This window comes from Malaclemys terrapin, chromosome 4 (assembly GCF_027887155.1).
Source record: "Malaclemys terrapin pileata isolate rMalTer1 chromosome 4, rMalTer1.hap1, whole genome shotgun sequence".
NCBI classification, from domain to species: Eukaryota; Metazoa; Chordata; order Testudines; family Emydidae; genus Malaclemys; species Malaclemys terrapin.
Window position 1 is genome coordinate 59,041,890 of NC_071508.1, and position 20,740 is coordinate 59,062,629.

General features: G+C 39.3%; 1 protein-coding gene across 5 annotated transcripts in view; it reads left to right on the top strand.

Annotated features, from left to right (window-relative positions):
• The window catches only part of BMAL1 (basic helix-loop-helix ARNT like 1), a 99,131-nt gene that overhangs the window by 38,338 nt on the left and 40,053 nt on the right, over positions 1–20,740 (top strand). For 3 of the 5 annotated variants that reach the window (XM_054027679.1, XM_054027681.1, XM_054027680.1), the window contains exons 2-7: positions 9,664–9,804; positions 10,633–10,780; positions 12,669–12,689; positions 16,136–16,174; positions 16,532–16,573; positions 18,455–18,612. In XM_054027679.1, the coding sequence (XP_053883654.1) occupies positions 10,641–10,780; positions 12,669–12,689; positions 16,136–16,174; positions 16,532–16,573; positions 18,455–18,612 (400 nt within the window). In that variant the 5' untranslated portion in view covers positions 9,664–9,804; positions 10,633–10,640. The remainder of the gene's footprint in view (positions 1–9,663; positions 9,805–10,632; positions 10,781–12,668; positions 12,690–16,135; positions 16,175–16,531; positions 16,574–18,454; positions 18,613–20,740) is intronic. The other 2 variants (XM_054027682.1, XM_054027683.1) reach the window with 2 other exon arrangements.

The following is a 20,740-nucleotide window of genomic DNA, read 5'->3' on the forward strand; positions in this document are numbered from 1 at the left end:
AAAGGCGGACTGTTGGATCTCACTGGACAGTTAAGCTTTGCAAATGTAATCTCAGCACTGTAACTTGTATTGCCTTTGGTTTGACTGTCTGTATTTTTTTCAAAGCCAGCTGGGGCCAAAAGCAGTTTTTCTTTGTACTTAGCCTGGTCTGCATTGATTCTTAACCTTGAACGCAGATTAACTTTTTTTTATTTCTGGACCAAGCTGAATTTTAAATTAATCAGTTTCTTTCCTCAATAGACAAATTGCTCCCATTGTGTGTCAGAGGCTTTTTGGTGATTAAAAGCTCCTCTGAGATGTATGATCTTATCTAGATTGAAGGTACCTTTTAGTGGGCATTGTTTAGCTGGATTTGCATGCGTGTAATGATTCCAATTCTCTAAATACCTGCAGGTTTTAGGACCATAATGTACATACATGAAATCAGATGGGGTACCCTGAGGGGATGAGAGGGAATGCTTAGACTGTCTCCCACCCATTTTCCAATCACACACACAGGGAGGATGCCCTGTCCGCTCTAGCGGCACATAAACTAAGGATCTTTCCCTACGGGGTACTCACACAGGAGAGGCTAACGAGGATGGCCACGACCCTCCTACACCTCCCTTCAGCAAAGAGCGTCGGCTAATCTCTGAGAGATGGCGATGCTTACTCTCGTTGCATCCAGTGAGATGATCAGACTGTCAGTGGCTCACACAGAGAGGAAAAGGGGGAGGGAAGATGGGTTCACACACTCCTAGATCCAGGTAGCTTCCTCGCCGGATGATGCCAGGACGAGTTAGCCCACCGTGGGTCGGATCTCCTAAAAGATCCTCTAGTTACCGGGCTTGCGTTAGAGTAGTTCAGGTCACGAGCCAAAAGACTTTGCAGAGTACTCTGGGCGTCTTCCGGAAACTCTCAATTCACAGTGGTGTGTGTACACACACACACACACCAAGGGCTCTATCTCCAAATACCACGATGCATCTATACCTTATGTCTGGACTCAATACACTATGAGGCGGTAACAACCCCTCATGAGGCGGTAAAAACCCCTCAGCACCGGTGCATACCTAATGCATCTCTCTTATGCATATGGGGGCGGCCAAACTAACAGTTCCCCAGAACCGCATACAACTACCTTATTGGGTGCGGCAAAACAATTCCCCAGAACCGCTCTGCATCTGATCTTGCTGCACAGTCAATAAGTTCGGATGGCGTGAGCCCAACAGGGACAGACGGCCCCACGGACAGTCCTCCTCCGACACCCCAATAGAGATTTCAAAAGGTCTCTTACCTCTATTGTGGCGCCATGCGGTTCAAAGGGGAACGATCCGTAGCAGCTGCCGGTGCCTCTGCGGGCATTGCCATCCCGGACAAGCCCCCAAATTGTCGGAGAATAACAGAGTTCTCACTTTTTGTTTGGGTACAGCAAGTCAGATACTTTATTTTTTCTCTATCAATTGCATAGAGGGAGAGAGGTAAACAGATCTCTTAACAGGTAAACAATTACAGCAAGCATTTATACCTTTTGTTACAGACAATAATGAGCAACAGCTGCATTTTGTTTATACATAGGTTATTCTGATATCTTATTTTGCTCACTAATGTAGACTTAGTCTGCATTCCATATTATTTACACAAGGTCGCAACAACTTTTTACAGTTTTTTTCCACTCGCCTCACACATTCCTTGCTTCTGCAAATTTCGCGTTATTAGGGTTACAGTTAGCCTGACTCTTGCTAACAAACTGTTATGCATTGCAATTCCCTTCCTGTCAGTTCTTTTTTTGCTTTCACACTCTCCATTGCTTTTATTTTTTCTCAAAATGTAAAACCACCTATGCAGTAGTAGATATGTGATGATTTAGATATTATTCCAACCAACTTAGCATTTATCTGTACAAGAACCTTTCCTTTTCCTTCTATGGTTTTGTTCTGTTTTTTGTCTGTGTGAAAGTTTTTTTTATAATAATCAAGGATGTTTGCGTGATATAGAGATCTATTAAGTAAATCCACTAAATGTTCATAGTGCATGTATCTTTATGCTCTCTGTATTAATAGCCATCTCAATTTGATATGTATGAATGAGGTCCTAGCAATTTTAAAATATTGTTTTCAATTCCAATGATGACTTAAAGAAACATCTTACATTTGCAATTTTAAAACAATTTAGCTTTGGAATCCTCCCCCCATAACCAGTCTGTCTATAACTTAAAATTTGCACCCAAATTTATCTTTAATAGATAAATGTCATGTGGCTGATGATTTGAAGACATCAGCCTTGGAGTATGCATGTGCTGATAAGTGGAGCATGGCTCATCAGAAGTGCTCTAAGTATGAGCTGCTGTTAGCTATAGGCATTCCCCAGGAGGACAAAAGATGCCACTGCTGTAGAACCAATGCCTAAAGAGTGGGTGAGGAACCCTTGATTCAATTGCCCCAATCTAACATGACCATTTTAAAATGTTGGAAAGAAGGCAGCCAACCCTGAATCACTAGATAAAGTTCACCTCTACCCCGATATAATGTGGCCCGATATAACATGAATTCAGATATACTGCGGTAAAGCAGTGCTCCGGGGGAGCGGGGCTGCGCACTCCGGTGGATCAAAGCAAGTTCGATATAACACGGTTTCACCTATAACGCGGTAAGATTTTTTTGACTCCAGAGGACAGCGTTATATCAGGGAAGAGGTGTAGTACATTTGGAATGTCTCAAAGGAAAGCCTGTTAATATTAATAGAAGGATCCAAGGAAGATTCCAGAGGGAATGGGTAGTGATGCAAAACAGTAGGAAGGGGTTTAATAAAGAGCACTATGTAGCAACCTCTGCTGAAACAGAGAAATCCAGGTAGTGTACCAAGTGTGTGAAATACAGTAGAAATTTGTAAAGAGCCTTGCTTAAAACACTAGGGGGGAAAGGTTAAGAAGGAGATTTTTCTGTCAGTGCCACCATTAATATGGTGTTGACTTCAAGTGATTTACCTACAGCACTTTTATAGCCAGTATATATGGAAACTGGCAAATCATGAAGGGCTACTTGCCTGGTAAATAAGGAGAACACAATATCATTGTGTAACGTTCTTAGTTTTTGAGCAAAAACTGATGCTACGTATGTTCGTCATTTGACCAAATAAGCCCAATGCCCCACTGTATTTTCAAATTAAATCTTTAACAAAAGGACATTTCCCAGTACATCTGGATGCTGAAGAATGCTGAGGACAACAAACAGAAACATAATAAAAGATTAGGCTTTTTTCTTAAATATCCTGACTTTTGGAATTAGCAGTTGTTTGCAGTTTCTTCCAACAATTAAATATTGAGAGTTTTTTCCTAATTTCCTATAGTCTTTTGAGTATAATTAAGAGTATGCTTTTTAGCCTACTGTCTGAGAAAAGGAGAATATGATAAGCCTGTTGTTAACAATCACATCTATAACTGAATGAACTTTGTATTTAAATCCATTTAGTGTACATTTTGATACCAAAAATGGCCCTTCAAGTTTTTGATTACTAGCAGTGTTGAATATAATAAAATATTTGATCTCCAAGTTTACCTCATTTTAAGATAACGTATCCTCGAGAATTGATGGATCATAAAATCTGTCTGTCTGTGTTTTTTTTTATTTAAAACAAACTAGGATGATATTGTAGAGGGTTTTTTGACCAGAGATCAGTTGGTGGTGAGGGTGTAAGAGCAGAATACTTACCGAGGGCTTTTGACTCATATGAAGAAGTAGGAAGCTCTTTTAGACTTTGTGAAAGCTTTGCAACCTGCCTCCAGGAATTATCATCCAAATCAGAAAAGGAATCCACAACCATAAATATAAATGTCAAATTTTCAACTCCTCCAGATATGTCTTTAATTGAAATGAGGTGGTGTTTGAGGAATAAAAGGGTAGAAATCTAGGATGTAGGGCCTCATTATATGTCCCGTCTTCTTCTTCCCCAGGTGCAATAGAATACTCTATTTGTTCACCTTTAGGCATAGGAGCAGGAGTGCACACACATCACTTCTGACAATAAGCTTTTATTTGTGGTAGAGTTGTGGATATGTTTTAAATAGCCATTTTGATTCCAAATATCCCAAACTGTTATAATCATATCAGTCTCTTTAATGGAAAATTTTGATCAATTATTTTTATTTCTGTACAGTTTTATATATAATGCAGGCTAATAAGAAATACAGAAGTTCAGAATTTTGAAGAATTATACTCAACATAGCTAAAAAGGACTGATGGGAAATTTAAGAATCTCTGCAAAGATCCTTTGCCAGGAATAATGTATAAGCAGGAACAGGTTCTTTAAAAATTAGTCCTGCATTTTATAAAGAGGATGAAAAAACAAATGTAATGTTGAATACCTTACGCAGCTAAGTAGGCAAATAATTTTTTTTTAAAAGCACATAGATACAACCTCTTCATAGAACAATATTTAAAAAAAAAACCACACCCACCAAATTAGTAGTACTAAATGGATACATACTGTAAACCAAGGCATATGTCAAAGAGGAGCAGAGGATATGTACCTCTAATAAATATTGTAATACTGGACAAAAGTACTACAGTAAGACAGTCGTACAGTTCTCCTGAATAAGCCTAATATGGCATGAACTGCAAAAATCACAATTTTCTTACTTATCAAATTTCCATACACAACAGTGTCTAGCATTCGGTATGTTTGGCTCTATCATTTATTCCTCCCGGTGAAAGGAAAACCAAAACTCCTGTGTCAAATGAAGATCCATGATAATTAGCTGTGGCTTAAAGTTTCCAACTTTCAAAAAGATTTGGAGTCATTATAGATGCTAGATAAATGTATGCATCAATTTAATTTCCTTCAACTGATGAGGCATCTATTGTCATTAGATGACTCTATGGATTTGGTAGATAAGAAACCTATCTACTTTGTCAAGATATAAATGAAATTTGTAAATATCTCTTCCATCCTCCACACACAGGCTAGTAAGGAAAGCTAGGTTTTCCTCCTGGGATATGGATCTGTGGTGACTGATAACATATAATGAGGGAATTTCATTTTCATAGAGCATAATGCTCAGTGTTCAAAACTATCCTTGGTGAAGGAGCAGGGCTGGAAAATAAAATAAGTGGATGTGTTGTATCTAAATGTTGACTTACATAAAGTGTTCCCCCTTTTTAAAGCGTGAATGTTATTCAAATCCACTAGAGTAAATGGTATAATATGGCCAAAAGACAGCAGATTTTCTACTTTTGGCAGTAGATCCGGAGCGACATGGCTCAGTATGTGCAAATCAGGAGATTTATCAGAGCCAAGGCATTCTCACTTGATAAGAGATTTGATCCAAAAATCTGTTTATTGTTTATCCAAAACCGGTTGAAGTAAATGAAAAAGTTGACTTCAGATGGCTTTGGATCAGACCTTTACTTATAATAGTAGAAATGCTGTGAATCAGATGTGCCCACACATTAGGACAGCTTTGTATCACTCTGTTAGCCACAAGGGATCCTTTAGGTAGCTCAGAGCTGCTGGAGCAGATCCTGTGCCATCCCCCTCTCCTGTGGTTGGTACATAGAATGCAGTATCAATTGATACTCGGAGAGTAAGGTGCTATTCAACATGAGTAGGAATACCTGAGTCTGGCCCTTAGTATATATTACCTCTTTATTTATTTAATGTTGAGAGCCAAGTACTATTTCCCCTCCCACACATGAAGAAAAAAAGAGTCTTTAGAAGGACTGAAGGAAGTGAATATTAAATCCAGAGTGCCAGCATAGGTTTTACAATTCCTGTTAAAACTAGTCCCAATTAACACCTGTGCCCCTAGTTAAATACAAAATGTAACTATTAACATTCTGTCATACAGCTTACAGTTAGACATTATTGCTGTGCGAAATTTCAGGATGTCATGGTGAGCGAAATGTCTTCAGCTTTCTTTTAAAGTAAAATTGATTTTTTGAAATTGAAAACAAAAAATATCCAAGATCAAACCCAGGTGGTCTACTTTAAGCCAATTTTTAAAATATTCTTATATGTTTAGCTAGTCCATGCTTGCAATTTTTAACTTCTGAGACATGAAGTATTACTGTGAAAGGGAAATGAAGAATTTCCCTGGTAGATGCAGTTATCTGACTATTTTTGGTCCAGGCACTTTCTATAAACAAGATTGGTATCCCTTCAGTTATATTTCTCATGGAAACCATACCACAAATTTATTCTGTAACTGTGAAAGACTGTTTTTATGTTATTACATGCTTGTGATTCACAACAAGGCTGAGTGAAGTTTCTTTTTAAATAAATAATTGTTGTATGATGGCAGTAGTTGAATCTTGCCCTAGGCATTGCTGAAGCTGGCAGTGCTTACGTAAAGAAGCCTTGACTCCCAGATGGGTGCCTAGGCAGAGTTAGTTGACCTACTTTTGCTCTGACCTTGATTTGCTCAATGAGGTGTTTGCGTACTCGTGATCAGCTTTGCTGCACGATTAAGCCAATCACGTGACAACTGGCACTTAAAAGGAAAACAAAACAAAACACAGATGAACAGTTAGGATTTGTTTTTTAGTGTCTGATTTGCCTCTCTTGAATTTCAGTGCAGCTAATAGGAATGAAGATAAAATACAAGAAAAATAATGGTGTTCAGATATAAAGAGAGAGACTGCAGAGAAAAGATGCATAATGTGGGGCAGTGATAGCATGCTTTGGTTCTTTTCTACAAGGAAGTTTAATCAGGAAGTGGCCTATATGGCATTCTTTCAAGTAGGTCCTTGAAGTGTCTTGGCAACAAGCTCAGGGTCATAATTGGAAGCATTTGGCTGTGTTTATGTTTGTGGGTGTTTATAGTGTGTTACAGTAGTGTTGCATTATTTATAGAATTTTTTGTGCAGTTGAGCAATTAGCAACTGGAGGCTGAAAAGTTACTAAATCTACCTTTTTTTTACCAATTTTTTAAAAAAGCATTGCACTACTACAAGGCAGTTGAGAATTTATTACGGGAGATGCTGGTGATGCACTGATTGTGGGGTTGACAGTGTTTCCATTTTAAACCTCATTTCAAGGGATTTATAACATGTCTGTTTAAATTTACATTAGACTGAAATGTAAGACTGGTTTTCAGGACTGATGTGAGCATTGTGGGAGGGATTGTTATAAATCCATACAGTAAGTTTTTTTGTGGGTTTTTTTGTTTTGTTCTGTTTTTCATTTAATTACCCAGATCTTTTAAAATAGTTTGCTTTTAGGAACATTTTTAATCCTTCAGGTAGATGCTTTTATTTTTTATATATTTACAGATATTTCAGTAGCAGCAGAATTAAACGAACATTTAATTGCTAGACTGATTATATATCTCAATGATAATAAATAGAAGTATTTTGATTGAACTTCAGAATGTAGCTTTTTGTGTGAAAACTTACTCAAGCAAAATAAAAACATGCTGTTCCTAAAACAATCTTTTGTTCCTAAGTACTGCAGGTCTTTTAAATTGGTTTATTTTAGGTGCCATATCTGATGCTTAGAGTTTCTCAGGTTGGAGGATTGTGTCATAGATGCACAGTACTCAAGTTGCATAGTGACCACCTGGATGAGATGCTACTTCTAGTTAGCTGTTACCTAGAGAAGAGAGGCAAAGTAAAACATGGGGGAGGGGAGAGTGATGAAGAGGCAGAGGTGAAGAGCCTAATCCAGTGGTTTTCAAACTGTGGGTCGCAACCCAGAACTTGGTCGTGAAATGGATGGGATTGGGTCACGGCGGCTTTGGTCAGCACCGCCGACTGGGCCATTAAAAGTCCCATCAGCGGTGCTGCCCGGCTAAGGCAGGCTAGTCCCTACCTGTTGCAACACCGCACTGCACTCCGGAAGCAGCCAGTAGCAGGTCCAGCTCTTAGGCGGGGGGAGGGCCACGGGGCTCCACACATTGCCCCCACCCCAAGCACCAGCTCCGCACTCCCATTGGCCTGCAATCAACTTTCCCTTCTAGGGCTCATACATATACATCACCCACTGGTTTGTGGGCTGAGTGGAGCTGCAGCTAGGGACGGAGCTGGGCTGGGGGTAGAGCAGGGTTGGGTGGCACTCCCTTCCTGACCCCCTTGGGGGCTGGCCTGGGCCCTACTGCATGCCCCCTTGAGTGTTCCTCTGGGGCCCCCCTAGGGAGTGCACCCCACAGTTTGGGGACTACTGTGTTACAGTATAACCGAACCTATGTTTGCAGATTACTTCAGTACTAAACAGTCATTTTTTTTTGTGATGCACTCTGTAGGTGAAGAATCTCACTTTGACTAACAGGGCCAACCAGAGCTATATGATTATTAAAACTCCTGATATTAATATTTCTAATTTTGAGATAAAGCTGCAGAACATGATGCTGAGGCCCACCAGAGTCAGTCAATGCAAGGTTTCATGTTGTTGTTCAGACTTGTACTTCCTGCAGAACTATACAAACCTTCATTTATGTATAAACAAGCCTTCTAAGTTTTAATCATGCCAGAATAATTAAAGAAGCCATTTATGAAGAAGTTTGCTTCTTTCAGTCTTTTGCTTGAGACAAGTTAATAAACTATCAGGACTGCTTTAAAGCAATAGTTTTGTATAATGATGGTAAAAGATTGTGCTATAGGGAAAACATCCTCGTCCCTGGCTGAATGTTTTATCATCATTTTTCTCATAACTTTATTCTGCTAAAAGCATTCTCAGTCCTTCATGATGGATGTATGGTGCATCTCATAATTGGCTGTTTCCTACTTCTTTTATTTTCTTCTATCAATCTGCCATTACTGCCAGTTCAGTTTCTGTAATTTTTTCTCCTTTGTTCTATAGCATTTGGCATTGTTACTGGATTATAAAAGGTCTGTTTGCCTGGCATGAAAATATGCTATTAAGATTTGACTGTCCGTAGTATGAAACTCTGGAACAGTTTGAGTTGTCAGTGGATGCTTTTTGTCTAGAAGTGAGGAGAAACTATGTGAACGTGGTGTATGCTATTTGCCTAATCTTAATTTTGAGGGCGAAGTTAGTGTTGTTTTGGTGTAAGTAGTTTTGAAAAGTTTACGATGTTTGATAACTGACACAACTTCGTTTATAAAGTTTGAGAATCTTACTGTTTTATCTGAGGGTGAAGATGAAATTTAATCTGAGATGCTGCAGTCATAGGGGCCTTATTGCTGGATCAGAGCCTTATTTTGTAGACCACTCCCTAACCAGTACTCAGTATTTCTTTTCAGTATGGTTGTAATTTCTGTTCATCATGCCACTTTATTATAGTCTTTGCCTTTTTTAAAACACGTCATGTAATTAAGAATATTATGGCAAGATTTTAGCATATGAAGATCAAAATATATCCCTGCATTATTTATTTGAGATGAAGGGGCCAAATCAGCCTTTCTGTATGTGGTGAGGGTGGAAGGAGGGGCAGCCAGAAATTAGAGGGCTTAATTCATGATTGCACCTTGTGTAGTATTTACATGAGTGAACAGTTAGTGCAAAGTGCTACCATTCTGATTTGGTAGTGTGTTACACTCACTTTGCATTGGTAATTGCACCTGGTACAGGGTCCAAAGAGTTTCCTGTTAGTCATGCCATCAGAATGGTGCAGGACTTGTCCCCATCCAGCCTAGAGCAAGCATGGAGCATAGCTCTCTTAACCAGTAGCTATCCCAAACCAGACATATTTTAAAAGTGACGTGGCTCTTTTGTTTTCTTCCCATTCAGGTTTTTGAAAGAGCTTGACTAACAAATTGCCAGAGCATGACAGAAGTTTTAAGGTGATTGCTGAGGCAGAATCAGCTAGCAGATTGAGTGCAGACCTTTTCTTCTAGGGTGGAGCTAGGCTTCCAGAAAGTAAGTTTTAAGGTAAGAACTGTCCATTGTTGTTTAGTTGCTGCTGATGTGTAGTTACTTTGGGTATCTAATATTTTATTACGTACAGTATTCTGGCAGTGTTCCTTGCAAAATATAATTAAGTGGGTTATTTGGTCTATAGTACTCTAAAACATTATTAAGGCTAATTGATTTCTTTTGTACCTCTGTTCAGTCTTCTCAGAGTTTTTTTTGTTTGTTTGTTTTGTTGGTTCTCTTTCCACTCCATTTTTTTTTACTACCTTACACCTTTATGTTTTCCTTAGTCCCCTCTCTAGTACCTTTTATCCAATTCACCCATCCTCCACCACATCTTCTGCCTTGTTTCTTTTTCCTCATAAAGCTGTTATGATGCTTTGATCTGCTTTTTAAGCCTGTCCCCACTTCTAGGTATTCCACACTTATTACTTATGTGTTGTACTTAACAGATTGCAGTTAACAATGTAGTGTATGAAAGCATTTTAAGAAATTGATCATGTTATATTACTTAGTCTGCAGCACATCCTGGCAGCTGTATGAAACATTGCTTGACTTTAAATCATATGACTTTTAGAGAAAACTGTCTTAGTTATATACTATTAAATATTTATCATATGTGTTGTTGGACACTGTTTACTAAAAGAAATTTAATTACTCTTCAAAATTTCATAACTGTGCTGGTTTTATAATGAACAGAAATTATGTAAATTCATCTCTAGCAAATTCTCTTAGTTTTGTTTTTTTGGGGGGTTGCTTTGTTTAAAATGAAATTTGTAATTTTTTTCTCTTTAAATATAATGTAAAAGTAATGGACCCACGTGCTTCTTTTTTTGGTAATTCCAGACGATCCAATGGCTGACCAAAGGATGGACATTTCCTCTACAATTAGTGATTTTATGTCACCAGGACCCACCGACCTAATCTCTAGTTCCCTTAGCACTTCAGGAATGGATTGCAATAGGAAAAGGAAAGGAAGTTCTACTGATTATCAGTAAGTATGATTTCTATTAATTTTAACTCAGTTGAGAGGAATACTTATCTTTTCTACCCTATTGCAGTTTTGCTATGAAGAAGTAATGTGTTTTGGCATAGTTTCTAGTAGTTTGTTTTATTTTTTTCATAAACCATTTGAAAACTGCTCAGAGATTTGGAATGTTAGAAGTCATGCTGGTGCAGAAGGATTGGGCAAAGTGCTTGATTGGTTATCAAATGACTCCATACTTTGACATGACCATCACCACTGCATGTTTGGGATGTTTATGCCTGGAGGGTATATGTATATGTTATACATAGAAATCTCGACACATTTGCTTTCTTTTAAGTTTTGCCTTTAGAAATACTCACTCTTTTTCTTTCTAGCCTGGTTTAAAGCAAGGTATAGCAAACAGCAACATTACGTTTAGACTTTTTTTTAAGATAACTTTTAGCAGTTTCTAAACTGTTTTTTCTCTCCATCTGGGGCCTCTACAGTTGGATTCATGGTACTAAATACATCTGGCTTTACAGGCAGAAAAACATGAGAAATAGTATTTCAACTTCGTAATGTTACAAATCTTAAGTAAGGTCATGCAGTAAATCAGTGTTAGAGCTGAGAGTAGACCTCAGATGTCCTGTTGCCTGGTTCTTTGCCCTAACCAGTGTTCTGTGATTTGCTCTAATGCCCAGGTAAAACAAGGCTAAGCCAAGCAGTTGATCCAGTAGGAATTTGATCAGGACACAACTCTTTGTTTTTAATGAAAGATTCTATTATGTTCCTTTTTTTTTTTTTTTTTTTTTTTTTTTTTTACAAACTTTGTCAATATTGTAGGGATACTTACAATAGATATATGAAGCTGGGAAACTTAATGAATAGAAATAATTTAGACCATAAGGATGTAGTATACCTAAATAGTAGGAGGAAATGGAAAGTAGGAAATTTTTAGGAAAGTGAAGATTTTAGTAATTTCTGATGAATTTCAGAATAGATAATCCATATTCTGCAGTAAGCACCTCAAGACCAACCCAAAGGCTTTAAATCACCGTGTAAAAGAGTAAAAATCAGAATAATTTACAGCAAGCTCTTATCAATTATTTAACACAATTATTTCCATTTGGAGTATAGCCCATTTTCACGGAAGTCTGTACAAATTCTGTCATCCTAGGTCCTGAGTCTGATTTTGGAATGTTCCATTTACTCTTGACAATTTTTTAATCCATATTGAGCATGTCAGTTATGAAGTAAATTAAGTTTCTTTGAGAAGGATCCGCGAGGACAGTTTCTACTTTAGGGAAATCCAAATTCAAAATTCTAGTAGTCTTTGGAGACTCTGGACATATGTACTGTATACATTTTCACCTGCAAGAGTCATTTGGCCAGTCTTTTTGGAATAAGATCACTGTTCTAATTTAAATTAATTTTAGCAGATTTAGCTGGAGCATTCTTTATTTTATCAACTTCTGCTACCTCAAGAAAGCATTTTTCCATATTTATCTTTCTGAATGGGTAGCACTGCTGAATTCCTTCTTTCCTCCAGAAAGAAAAGTCTTTGGGTAGTATTTAATCTCAAGGGTAGTATTTGTACTTAAGAGTTAAATAAGTGTTAAAACACACTGGTTCCTTAAAGCCTAAGTTTAATAATCTTTCACAGTTCTCTTCTCCTGACCATAAGACACACCATAACCAGGAGGGAGTTGCTCCCTTTGGAAGTAGGTTATAAACAATTTTGTCACTTTAGATTATGAAAATTATTTGCTTTTCCAGACTACGGAATTGCATGTCAGTGTTTATGAATGTGGAAAAACTGGAAATTAAGACAAACCATAGCAATTGGCAGAATGTAGTCTAGTAAGCACTAATGCTCTTTGTACTTTGAGTAATAATTTTTTCTTTATCTTTCCAGACTTGATGGATTTTCTTTTGAGTAAGTATAAACAATAATCTCTCTCTCATCCCCTCCCTCACAGAATATCTGTAACAAAGTTTTTATTTCTGATTGAGACTCTGATGACCTCAACAAACTACTCAAATTCTGCTCTTTTTTGATGGTACTGGAATGTCTTCTAATGTACAGTTTGGAGTACGCTACTCCTCATGCTATAAATATTCTTATTAGATGAGCATTGATTGATGAGGTAGTGCTTCAACTATCTCCCTTGCTGGCAACGGGGGAGTGTTAGAGACCCAGATTGTAGACCCACTGAAACTGAGGACCCGAACCCCTGGATTTTTACACTTAGGCATACTCCTCTCCAGGGCGCCACTGGGCCTGGCTTGTTGGGACGATCCCAATAAAAATTTTCCACTAGCTCAGGGGCATGGACGTGGGCCACGGGCTCCCAGGATCATCCCTTAGGATGGTAACCTTTCCAGGCTCTGAAGTATTGGAGGCAACTTCACTACAGACAGGAGGCAAGGATTTTTATTCTTCATGCCTCTGAATCTTGACTGATGGGGTTGTTGAGACTGATCCAGGAAGGGATTCTCTATGCAGGGCTTGAGAATTGATGCCTGGGACACTTGGTGGATGCAGAGAGACTGGGGAAGTTGCAGCTTATATGCGACTCTGCTGCCCCCTATTTGCAGGTTCGGAAAAGACTGAGGAACTAATTGTCTAATTTTTGAGAAGGCCTGATCATCCTGCCGTGATTTGCGATGAGCCAGACCTTCTGGCTCACAACAAACGCCAAACATTCTTGGTGTTACCAGCCCACAAACCGCTTGTAGGCTTTTTTAGCCACAGCCAGGTGCCTGCGGAGTTCATCTTGGATATGGTGAATTCACTGTACCCAGTCGACGGCCACCAGCTTTGGGAAGTCTGTGGGTAACACGGTGGATATGGGGATGATATCCATAATTTGAAAAGAAGGGGCTCTGTCTAGTGGAGACACGATCGGCACCATTGTAGGAGAATTTGATGTATAATAACGGGGAAACCCAGTTGTACCAATGGAAGTTAATAAAGCACACAAGTATTGTTCCAATACTTGACTTGACCCTCTCCAACTGCCCATGGGTCTGGGAGTCATATGCAGTGGGGGTGGATGCATGAACATCTATTAGGTGGATTGTCTCCTGTGAGAAGTGAGACACACATTTTGGCTCTCGGTCAGGGATGATTTGGTCTGGGAGCAAATGACATGTGTCACCAGCAGCTGGGCTACTGTTTTGGCAAAAGGCTGACAATCACAGGAAATGAAATGGGCCATTTTAGTTAGTCAGCCTACAATTATAGGAACTACGGTGTGGCCCTCAGAGTGGATTGTTGCACTTTGGTCATTCCCTTCCTAGGTGGAGTCTTACAGAAGGGTCGTCTTGAGAAACTGTCTGAAGGAGGATTATCAGGTTTAGGTGGGTTGCGGTGTTAACAAAATTACAGGGCTTCAGGAGATGGGGTGGTTCCGAGTTGGGCTCCTCATTTCCTTGGTAATATTCCCTTTTACTTAAGAAGGTGTCTGCTTTCCCATTGCTGGTTCCTGGACGGTATGAAATGGTGATGTTAAATCAGGAGAAGAATAGTGCTCACTGGAACTCTCTTTGACTCAGGGCCCAAGCCTTCTGGAGATACTCATGTTTTTCTGGTTGGGGAATACCTGTACTGGATGTCAAGCCTCTCCAGATAGTGTCGCTACTTTTTGAAAGTGGATTTAGTGATGCGTAGTTCTGTGTCCAGTATTTCGTAATTCCGAAATCCAGCGGGTGTAAGCTTGCATCAATAATGTGCACATGGGTTGTGACGAAGTGGGAATGTTCTTATTGTTTCCTCTGAATACTGTAGGGGTGCCTCAGTTTCCCCTATGCATTTCTTAGGTATCTAGGTGGGGGGATCAGGGTGTACAATTGTTGCAGAGTCCAAGAAGGCCCCTATGATACTGTCTGGACAGAGAATGGCTTGCACTCTGTCTCCTGGCAACTAATGGCCTGGGCCCCTCCTCTGCAAAGATGCCAACTGAAGGGGTTGGAAAACAAAGAGATCAGGTGACTTCCTGGCCCGGGAAAGAGACAAAGGCCAAAGAGGAGGGGCTGGCGAGTGTCAGTTTGGGGCTGGTTGGGGACGTGGAGTGAGTGCAGACGTGAGTGTCTGGCTCACTGCCCCCCAAAATGGACCCGGCTGAGGGGTCCTGTTCTCTGCACCTACAAGCTCTGATTTAGACCGTGTTCCCGTCATCTAATAATCCTCTGTTTTACTGGCTGACCTGGCAGCAGCATACATTCTGCTTGGTTGCTTGAACAGCCCACCCTGGTCACTTCTGGGCTTACGTAAAGGGCATGAGCCAATTGGGCATTCTGATAGGACTTCCTGTGGGGGTCTGACCTTCCAGGATTGGTGAGGTGGTGTTTCATCTGTCTCTCTTTGTGGAGATGAGGGAGTGTCAGACCGCAGGGTCCCCACCATCTCAGGTTCTAGACCCACTGAAACTGAGAACCTGCACCCTCAGATCTTTACAAGTAGACTCCTAGATTAGAATCCACTGGTAGGAGCTCCCTAGCATCAATGCATTGAAGTCCTCTATGAATATTAGCTCACAGATGAATTTCAAAGCGAACCCTATTTTGAGAGGTACTTCCAGATTCCCATTGGAACAGATATAATAAAGAATTTAAAATGAAGAAAATGAATTGTGGTGCTCTGAAATAAGAGATCAAAAACAAATCTTTAAATAAATGGGGTGGGGGAAGGAGTATAAAGAGAGAATTTTTCTCTTTCATTGATCTGCACCTGCAGACTCCATGCAAGAATGTGAACACCAAGAGTCAAAAAGGAATCTTAAACAGAATGAGAAATCTAAATAACTGAGTTATCTTCGATTTAGAAGTGACCTGAAGTAAAGATTAAACCGAACATGAAGAACTTTTGACTGTTAGCTGAAGACTTTGAAGTTTGAAGACGTGGAACTTAGAGTGACTATTTGTAGAGTCCATAATGAATCTGCTACTGTGAATCTTTTTTTTTCTGTTTTGCCAGTGCAAGTTGACTGTTAATGGATTAAAAGTATTTCTGCTTAGAAGAAAAACTTAAAAGGACATATCAGTAGATTAAAGGACATTTTAATAACACTGATGTCTTCTCTGAATTGAAGCCTGTTTTACTGCCTGGTACAATTATTTGAACATCTTGGTTTATTCCATTGATGTGGTCCCCTCATACTATTTCACAGAAACATTTTTATGTTCTCTTTGAATAAACTGATGCATTATTTTTTGTACTAAAGGGTTTAAAGACAAAAGAAACATTTAATTATGATTTTTTGCAATAACTATGTCGGATTTTCCTTTAAGAAGCATGAATAAATGCTTACTTCATAAACAAGTTGACTTTCGCTAATTTCACTGTATTTCTGACATGCTGTTTTGTTTTTATTTTTGTAGAGAAGGTATGGATACAGATAAAGATGACCAACATGGAAGGTACTGTTACATTATTACTAAAATGTGCATTCCAAGAGATTTAATTAGAGACCAGATCCTTGTGGGTGAACTCTTTCATTTGTGTGGCATATCACTGAAGTCACAGGGGCTGGGCTCCATGTGAGTCTGAGAATTTGCAGGATCAGGAAGGGCTTAATGTTAAAGCTAGAATAGAAAGTAACATAAAACTTACTGTGAAAATCTACAGTAAATAAAAATCCTTTCTAAACTCCGTATGACACCCCAAAATATTGTTGTAACTAAAGACCAACAGCTACTTAGTGTATACATAGAAAATTATGTAGAAAATAATGGCAATAAACCTGTGACTTTGTACTTTAACTTACTCCTCATCAGGTTGGAATATACGGACCAACAAGGCAGAATAAAAAATGCAAGGTAAACTATTTTATTTCTTAACTAACTTACTGAAAAAAGATGATATTCCAGTTTTCCTGTCATGTTAGGGACCTTGTGCACCGGTGCCTGAGTCTCACAGTAAAAGCTTATGTATGGGTTTTTTTCTCTTTGGCTTTTCCATCCGTTTTCAGTTTTAAAGATTTGTTCTTTTATAAACTGCATACAATTTTATTAAAATACTAATACGGTATATTTTTTATTGGAAATGTGTAGTTAAAAAGCAGTTCCCATTAACGTTAAATAGAAATAGCATGGCTAACTCCCTTTAAACGGAACCAAAAGCATTGCATGCTATAAGTGTTATAGCATTACCAGGCGGTAAAGTGCTACAGTACATGTAGCACAATTGGAGGATTGGGCCAAAAGAAATCTGATGAGGTTCAACAAGGACAAGTGCAGGGTCCTGCACTTACAAAAGAAGAATCCCATGCACTGCTACAGGCTGAGGACCGACTGGCTAAGCAGCAGTTCTGCAGAAAAGGACCTGGTGATTACAGTGGATGAGAAGCTGGATATGAGTCAGCAATGTGCCCTTGTTGCCAAGAAGGCCAACGGCATATTGGGCTGTATTAGTAGGAGCATTGGCAGCAGATTGAGGGAAGTGATTATTCCCCTCTATTCGACACTGGTGAGGGCACACCTGGAGTATTGCATCCAGTTTGGTTCCCCCCACTACGGAAGGGATGTGGACAAATTGGAGAGAGTCCAGCGGAGGGGAACGAAAATGATTAGGGGGCTGGGGAACATGACTTACGAGGAGAGGCTGAGGGAACTGAGGTTATTTAGTCTGCAGAAGAGAAGAGTGATTTGATAGCAGCCTTCAACTACCTGAAGCGGGGTTCCAAAAAGGATGGAGCTCGGCTGTTCTCAGTGGTGGCAGATGACAGGACAAGAAGCAATGGTCTCAAGTTGCAGTGGGGGAGGTCTAGGTTGAATATTAGGAAACGCTATTTCACTAGGAGGGTGGTGAAGCACTGGAATGGGTTATGTAAGGAGGTGATGGAATCTCCATCCTTAGAGGTTTTTAAGGTCAGGCCTGACAAAGCCCTGGCTGGGATGATTTAGTTGGTGTTGGTCCTGCTTTGAGCAGGGGATTGAACTAGATGACCTCCTGAGGTCTCTTCCAACCCTAATATTCTATGATTCTATCATTCTGTGTAATATATACAAAACAAACAAAAAAAGCCACTTTGAATTTGAACGTGCAATGTCAAAATGATATGATACTCCACACAGTTTTTCTAAGCAATAGGAAAAGCCCAGTTTAGACCTGTTTTCCAAAATATTTTTAACAGTAATTTATAGGATGAAATAGGAAACTTATAAAGCACATACTTCAGTAAAGAATTTGAATATTATAGTGAATTATAATATTTACACTCTTTAATGCTATTCTTTGGCATGAATTGTTGTCTCATCCAGTTCTGTACACACTGGAACTTATGCATCTATGATCTTGAGCTTGATTTTTACATAATGCCTGTAGTACCTTAGTAGATGTGCTCAGATACCAAGGCAGTATAAAAAAACCTAAGATAGATAGATAGAACCTGCTTATCAGATAATTTCAGTATTTATTGTAAATAAGGCAGCATACAGTGCTGCCTGTGATATGAGTATCTGATGCTAAATTAGGGCCCCATCCTGCCACCTTTACTCCCATGAATAACCCTTATTCACACAAGTAATTAACTTTTAATAGTCACTTCAGTGGGACTACTTTTGTGTGTATGGCCTTATGAATAAGGGGTGCAGGCTGGGCCTTGTAGTCTACTACTTTAAAATTAGTTGTTTTTTATTTTTTCTGACCATTTGAAACTTCATTACGTAATTCAATCTTAAATTTTTGTTATTGCTTAGAGAGGCTCATAGCCAGATTGAAAAAAGACGTCGAGATAAAATGAACAGTTTTATTGATGAATTAGCATCTTTGGTACCAACGTGCAATGCTATGTCCCGAAAGCTAGATAAACTTACTGTACTGAGAATGGCTGTTCAGCATATGAAAACATTACGAGGTGAGTTAAAAAAAATTCTTATCTTTGTTCTGCATTGAGCTATGAAATGTGTTTTGGTCTAGATCTTATGAACTGAGAGCATGGTTCATATGTGTTAGCTGGACAACACTGTACCTTCTGCAGAATCCCTTATTTATATTGGATTACTCATGCTCTTGTCAGACATAATCTCTGTGAGGGATGATCGAGTAGTAGAATCCTGGCACAAATTGACTCTGCTTTGACAGCATTCATTTAAATCAGCTTTGAGACCAAAAGCAGTCTGAAATTGGCTTACTAATTAAAGGCAATGTAAGATTGCAGTTAAACAATGCGGAAGACAGGCAACATAAAGGCAAGATTTCTACAGGAAAGGTAACTCACCCATGTGCATAATGCATAGTGTAGGGAGGCAAAATCCACCCCCAAAACCCAGGATCAGTGTACAGAAGAGTATCATCTATAACGATACTTCTCAAAGCTGGTCCGCTGCTTGTTCAGGGAAAGCCCCTGGCAGTCCGGGCTGGTTTGTTTACCTACCGCATCCGCAGGTTCGGCCGAACGTGGCTCCCACTGGCCGCGGTTCGCCGCTCCAGACCAATGGGGGCCGCAGGAAGCGGCGCAGGCTGAGGGATGTGCTGGCCGCCCTTCCCGTGGCCCCCATTGGCCTGGAGCGGCGAACTGCAGCCAGTGGGAGCCGCGATCGGCCGAACCTGCGGATGCGGCAGGTAAACAAACCAGTCCGGACCGCCAGGGGCTTTCCCTGAACAAGCGGCGGCTTAACTTTGAGAAGCACTGATCTATAAGCTTGTTTACTGCCATTTCCTGCTCTTTCATATCACAGAAATGGGCTGCTAGGGTCTCTGGATCCATTTAATCATTGATCCAGTAGATCCTCACTCAGCCCAGCCCATTCTTGTTTATGCAGGCCGGCACAGAGACCCCTCTTGACACATAGAATGTGCCCTCTAGGACTTAATATGTTGCTGAAGCTCTTATGCCAACTTTCTGCACCTGGGTGAATTTCAGCTGTAATGTATATTTTATTATATATATTTAACCAGAAAAACAGGACTACAAAATGCTACAAGTATAAAATATTAAGGTTAAGGTTTCTGTAGGAGCATTACCTTTTGAATTTTGAGATTTGTGTGGTTAACTTTTTAACCATAGTTTTATCAAAACAAGTATTTAACATTTAACATCTCTGTTTTGTTAAAAAACAAAAACAAACAAAAAACACCAAAGACCAGGAGAGAGGGAGAAGAAAAAATAAATGCTAATTTTGTTACAGTTCTGTAAAATGGAAACCATATACAACTAACGAACTTTTCAGTGGGATATGCATCCGAAGAAGTGGGCTGTAGTCCACGAAAGCTTATGCTCTAATAAATTTGTTAGTCTCTAAGGTGCCACAAGTACTCCTGTTCTTCTTTCAGTGGAATAGGTTCCCCAAACCACCCCAATATAACTATCGATGCTAATATGTTTACCAAACAATATGGTCATGTAAAGAACTACAAATAATAACGACTCACTAGAAATTAGCATTATATGCAAAAAACAATTTATAGATTAATTTTTATTTTTAAAAATTAATTTGAAGACCGTTCCTCAGAGATGTCTATCTACATGATTAACTGTTTGAGTGATCCATGCACAAGATCTAGATAATTTTTAATCAGGAAAGTACATATTAATTCAATGCTGTGCTAACTCAGACAGCTGACCAGCTGTTTTGGCCAAACTTTCAAAGAAGTAGTAATTTAGTTGAGATTGTATGGATATCTTTAACCCAAAAGAAAAATTTTGGAGATAATTAATGGCAGCTCAAAACAAGGTTACATAGAGACTTTAATAACAGAACCCTAACTATAGCATTCACTGTCAGTTTTTATTAATTTACAAGATTGGCCTGCTTTTCTCTGAGGACGGGGAGAAAAACAGTCTTTTGGCACTTTAAGTATTGTATATAAACAGTTAGTATGGGTTTTACTGCAGAGATGTTACAGCGTGAAACTAAATTGATGAAAAGATATATATATATACCTCTACCTCGATATAACCCGACCCGATATAACACAAATTTGGATATAACGTGGTAAAGCAGTGCTCTGGGGGGGGAGGGGGGCTGCGCACTCCAGTGGAT